At 41.1% G+C, this 6,000-nt stretch overlaps 1 protein-coding gene across 1 annotated transcript in view; it reads right to left on the minus strand.

Moving 5' to 3' along the window:
- Positions 1-6,000, minus strand: part of actn3b (actinin alpha 3b) — a 37,246-nt gene that overhangs the window by 13,053 nt on the left and 18,193 nt on the right. The window contains exons 2-4 of the mRNA XM_005945297.3: positions 2,828-2,942; positions 1,547-1,666; positions 1,362-1,448 (exon numbers count right to left, since the gene is read on the minus strand). Coding sequence (XP_005945359.1) covers positions 1,362-1,448; positions 1,547-1,666; positions 2,828-2,942 — 322 coding nt within the window. The remainder of the gene's footprint in view (positions 1-1,361; positions 1,449-1,546; positions 1,667-2,827; positions 2,943-6,000) is intronic.

Genomic DNA, 6,000 nt, shown 5'->3' on the forward strand with positions numbered 1-6,000 from the left:
ACCAAACAAGGAAGCAACAAATCACCCCACACCCACACACACGCATGCACACACACGCACGCACAGAGTTAAAGGCATTAAATCTACTACACTCATTTCCAGCTTCATTGTTTTATTCTACAACTGCATCCACACTGGAAGCGCTTCACTCTCTGTGCATCGCTTTGAAGCCCGCGGCTGGTTGCTTAGGATATTCCAGGCTGCCGTTGCCTAGGTGACCCTCTAATATATTTACTACCAGGTCATGTGCCAATCATCGCGGTTCTTAACTTTCATGGGTAGTCGTTTCAGTTGCTTGGCTAAAGTTTACTTCTGATCGTGCCCACTTCCTGTCCACAGTGGTACCTGTAGCTCTGCTGCATGTCATTCACTTTCTGTGGTCATTGGTTGCTATGGTGCTGCAAATCATTTCTAGTGTGCATGCAATTTAAGATATTATTACATTACTTAAGATAGCTTTGCATGACCATACAGTTTGAAATAAGCTTTATTTAGCTAAAACTGGGCCTTGGTTCATTCTCTGTCAGAAACTAGACATTTTATTTCCTCTTCCTCTTTGATTGGCTTTCCTTTGCAAACAGAAGATGACCATATTAGGATATCTGCTCTTAGTGACGTCATACAGAGCTGAGAGTAGAATGGTCTGAAACTGAGTGCTGAGAAGTCTCAAGGAGATGTTGAATATGAGCATCTACAATTTTAACAGTATATATACACACTTGTGTGTGTGTGTGTGTTGTATATCTCATTTCCTAAGAAGATGACTCAGAATGCCCTTCACAGATTTGACTGACTAGACATATCCAAGCTGCAGTGCTCGTGCTGATGGTTTGCTTTCATAAAGTGCATAAAGGCAAAAACACAGGTCATTTTAGCTCATTGCTAGGTGGTTGCCAGGCAACATTTTGGCATCATAAAACATTATGCACAAATTAAGAGTTGCGGATATAAGCTAAATGTTATTATTGTGAAATAAAAATGATATGGTGCTTTTATAAAGTGTTGTAAAGCTGAAAACGGTGCTTCAGGGGCCTGTGATGCACCTGTGTGCCAAGTTTGGTTGTTCAGCTCCTGATTGTGTGGGAGGAGTTGGCAGCCAAAGAAACAAATAAACACACAGAGATTTTGTGTATTCTAGCAAGATGTGTTTAACTTTGCGTTCACGTGACTGTATTTGAGACACAGACAACTGTCTCTGTCTGTTGTGCTCAGGCATGGTGACTGCTCCAGCAGTTTGGCCAAACTCTTGCAAAGACTAATTGCAAACTCATAACTCGTGCATCATCTCACTATTTAAGTGACAACCACTAAAAAAGTTCATTTAAGCTTAAAAAATTCAGTGTTGCTTTATGGAAACACACCTTCCACAGAGATGTCCTGGATGGCAAAACGCAGGATGATGGTCCAGATCATACCAAGAGTCATCTTCACGTTACCGTCGACGATTTCTACAAAACCAAACACACGGACGCGTGTTACTCGTCTTAGCAGATCCTGATGAATTAATCAGATAAAACTCAGACTCATTTTAAAGGTCTTGTCTCACCCTCAGCACCAATAGACACCAGCTTGACCCCCTTGCTGCAGATGAAGTCCAAAGCTTTGTTAACATTGGCGATCTTGTGGAAACGCATCTTGCCTTTGTCGGGTTTGGGCAGCCTCTCACCTGAGAAAGACGAGGAACAGATTTATTAGCTCGTCCATCAAGCTGATCAGTAGTTTTTTTTTTTTAAGCTAAGTGTCAAGGAAAAATACACCATCTCCAAGAACATGTGATCTCAATTTTACTTGTTTGTGTTAGTTTATTTACCAAAGAACACAGTTATGAATTATAAGAGTAATTCCATTCATGAAACCTGCAGAGATGTAGCCAATGTGACACCACCTGTTACTATGTAGTCTACAGTTTTCAATATTCTAGCTCAGGATTTTGATCATCACCATCTCAGTTTTTTTGGTTTGCTCGTTTTTAAACCAGACATCACAAAAGACAAGTAGACCTGCCAGGGAAATGCTGCGAACCAGTCAATCACAAGGTAGGACCGCCTACTTTATCCTATACAGAGTTTAAAAAGAATGATCCGACTCCAAAACGCTGTAATCCTGCAGTGTTCACTGGTAACATTTGACATACGTACTGTTAGAAAGCGCAGATTCATGAGTTTCACGTGGTTGCTGGCAGGTAGCGACGGAAGTATTCAGCCATACATTTTAAAATTTACCACAAGTTTCTATGTTCGTTACTTTTACAAATAAAGCCTTTTGAACTCAGATGATTCTTTCTGATACAACAGTCAGAAATTAAAAAAAATATGACTTAAAACTTGAAATAGAAACTAACACTGAAAGTTTTCATTGATGTCATAAAATCACGTGAGCGATAGTTTAATGTTCCTCTTAGATTTCTTTACAGTCAGACTTTGTTCAGTCTCCCCCTGGTGGCCACAAGAAAGAATGCAAGTACTTTATTTGTTTTTTAAACGTCTCCATCTTTGAGATACAGTCTCTTCTTATTTTCAACTAACTGTTTTAAAACAGATTTTTTTTTGCTATTATATATAAAGTGATGATGACTGCTGGATTTTATGGATGGAAGAAGGTACAGTGTGGGAGTGAAACACAACAATGTTTAGGAGTGTGAGCAATCAACATCAGTCTCATTCTACAAAGAAAATGACAAGAAAAAGAAAAAGAAGTGTCACCAAAATAGCAAAAGATCTGCTCTTTTTTTACCACAAGGATGTGCCAAATCCAAGTATGTGATCCGGTATCATTCAGTTTTTAAATGTGTATACATGCATGGGTGTGTGCTCTCAATGACATCCACCTGATATGACCTCCAGCAGCAGCATGAGTTTGAGGCCATTTCTGAAATCCTCTTCAATGTTCTCAATCTGTGTCCCGGCCTTCCTCAAGTGGGAGTTACACCAAGCTGTGAAGGTCTAAAGGAGAGAAGAGATGGAGGCTCACAGGTCACATGTACCACATATTACACATTTGCATTCACAGACTTGACCTGCCGTGCACACCACATACATCACACAAAGAGCCAGAAACACACGGTTTTACGAACTCACACACACAATTTGATGCTTCCTCTTTGAAACCGGGGTCACAAAATGCTTCGCGAGGCCCGAGCTGTCCTCTTTAATCTGTGACCTTGCTGCGACTGCGGCTGCTGACGGAGAGTGGGCGCAGTCACACTCTGACACTTGTGTCAGTTTGACGGCCGCTTGATCTTAGTTCAATCTGACTTTGGGCTCAGATCATTCTGACGTGTGCTTTTTGAGGCTGTGGAACTTCCCAGATGAATTCATAAGAGGATGAACGACGCTCACTGTAATAAACAGGTGCAGTCTGCAGAACTAACATGTGATAATTACCAAGAGGTGTTTGAGTCATTTGTATGCTTGGTTTAACTAATAATGGATGCATATCTGGACACTTTTGCATTTTAATTAGGACTCTGCACTTTAGAAAACATGTGCACACCAAGAAACATACTTTCACATGAGAACTCTTAAATATTTAATGATTATTTATTGAACATTTTAATGATTCTATTTTCCAGACACATGATGTAGGATAAAGAGATAATACTAGCCACCAATTCTGCTGATTAGCATGTGTCTCAGGGGGTCTGAAGACTATTTAAAGATTCTGGGAGAGACCAAGGTGGAAAGGGTGGGGGGAGTTGCTGGGGTTGCCAGTGGGCTGCCAGTTGGCAGTTAGAAGGTATACGTTTGCTGCTGGTAGAGGCTGCCACGTTAAGCTGGTGAACTGAAGCCTCGATAAATAAATAAAACAAACTTGTGCTGCTCAATGGTCATTTGTTACACATGCAAAGACTCCTCAGCATCAGCACCATCCATTTCTTAAACAGCTGGACATTCAAGTGCAGTAAAGTGAAGTCTGCAAGTGTTCAGGAAGGTACCTGTTATTAAAAAATAAATAAATAAATAAAAAAATCACACATTTTACTCGGGCGCTACGTCTTTCAGTAGCTACAAATCACCCGTTTTGGAAACCAAGCTGCTCACTGAGTGATGGTGGCGTGTGTAATAGACAGAAATGGCTCTTAAGCGCTGAGTGCTTGCCTTCGGTCTGTCTGGAAAACTGCCTAATGGCGTCAGGCGTACGTGCAGGGGACAATTCAGTGCGCCATTCAATCAATCAATCAGCCGCTGAAAGGTATTTCTGAGAGGCTTTCCATGCTGTTTAGCTTTAATCTGAAAAAAAAAACACAAAAAAACGTGTGTGTGCGCTTGTGTTCAAACTCAGGGGTGTGAGTGTGCGTTAGGGCTTCTGCTGTAGAGCCAAAACTTTGCCAGGGTTTGGAGGATGCGGGGGTGTCGAAGCAGAATAAGTACATGAGCTGAATAACTAACTACAGATGATTGTGTGGGTGGAGTGAGGAGAGACACAGAGAGAGAGGGATGTATAAATTAGCAATGAAACAGGGTTTGTGCTCAGTAGGTAAAAACAAATTTCCCAACACAGCAAAGCACATTAAATAGCCCAGGAATCAAAATGCATGTGCCCTTTAAAGTAAGTGGGTGTGTGTTTATGCCTATATGAGCTTCCGGGCCTCACGTCTGCATCTGCCTGCGCGGACAGAAAAGCAAAGACGCAAAGTACCAGAGACACAGATAAGACAGAGATGTCTGAGTGGAAGAGGAGAAAAAGTCGCAAATTAGAGTGAAGGGAAAGTACAGCATGTGGGGGAGAGTAGACACTGCTTATCTCTGCATGTGCTCTAGAGCTGAAATTATTATCTAATTAGTTGATGGAGTGAAAAATGAATTAACCTGATGACTAATTGAAGCAATTTTTCAAGCAAACATGCTTCAAATTTCCTTGTTCCCGTTTCACAGCTCTAATGATTTTCTGCCCCCTGTTATGTAAATGCAAACTGAACATATTCATCATTTTTTGACATTTTATAGATAAACCGTTACATAAAGAGTTTTCAGGGCTGGCTCTGCTTCACTCACACTGATTTTCTCTCCTTCCTGGAGGAGACTGGTGATGGGCTGAAAGTTTCTTATAATTAAACGGATGCAATGTAAGCATGTGATGATTTATAATATACTTTATACAGAGTTGCTTAGAAGCCAATATTCAGTTTGACCACCTTTATTCTTCAACACAGTCTGAACTCTCTTAGTCAGTCTTTCCATTTCTTTAAGCAGGAATAGTTCTCCTGACTTCTTGAAGGACATTCAAAGCTCTTCCTTGGATATTTCTGCCTTTTGTTCTGTTCTCTGTCGAAATGATCCCACACTGCTACAGTGTTGAAGTCAGGGCTCTAAGGAGGCCAATCCACAACAGCTTTTATTGCAATGGCAGTCTGTTTGCTGAAAAATGAAGCAGTTTCCAGATGATATTACATGGTGCTCAAAATCTGGTGGTACTTTCTGTGCTCATAATTCTTCAATTTTGGCAAAATCTCCAACACCACTGGCTGCAATACAGCCCAAACCATAACAGAGGCTCCACTGCGTTTTACGGGTGACTGCAGACTCACAGTTGTACCTCTCCTGACCTGTGCGCATACCGATGATGTAAAATCTGGATTCGTGACTTCATCACACCTGTTGCTATCGATTTTCAGTCCAGTTCTTGTGCAATTTGGGATACCTCAATCATCATGTTTCTTAAGAATGGCTTCTTCACAGGCACCCTTCCACTGAGACACTAAATGGAGTACCTGAAGAGCCGAATGCAGGTCCTGTATCAGATCTTTGCTAGGTTTTTTCCCCCTATTTCTTAAGAATATGACTTTCAAATACTGTCCATCTGCTGCAGAGAGCATCTTAGGCCTGAGAGGCCTTCTTATGTCCTCCACTAGTCCAGTTTCCTATTTTTTTTAAAGGAGAGACTGCACACCATGCCAAGGTTTCTGCTTACAGCCCTTTGGGAATCTTTGGTATTTTGCTTAAATTCAGCTCAATAAATGGGAACAAGTTGTGTGTTTTTACGAGAAGCTGCTAATAACAA

Source organism: Haplochromis burtoni, unplaced genomic scaffold (assembly GCF_018398535.1).
Source record: "Haplochromis burtoni strain Fernald_Lab_line unplaced genomic scaffold, NCSU_Asbu1 Contig_430, whole genome shotgun sequence".
NCBI classification, from domain to species: Eukaryota; Metazoa; Chordata; class Actinopteri; order Cichliformes; family Cichlidae; genus Haplochromis; species Haplochromis burtoni.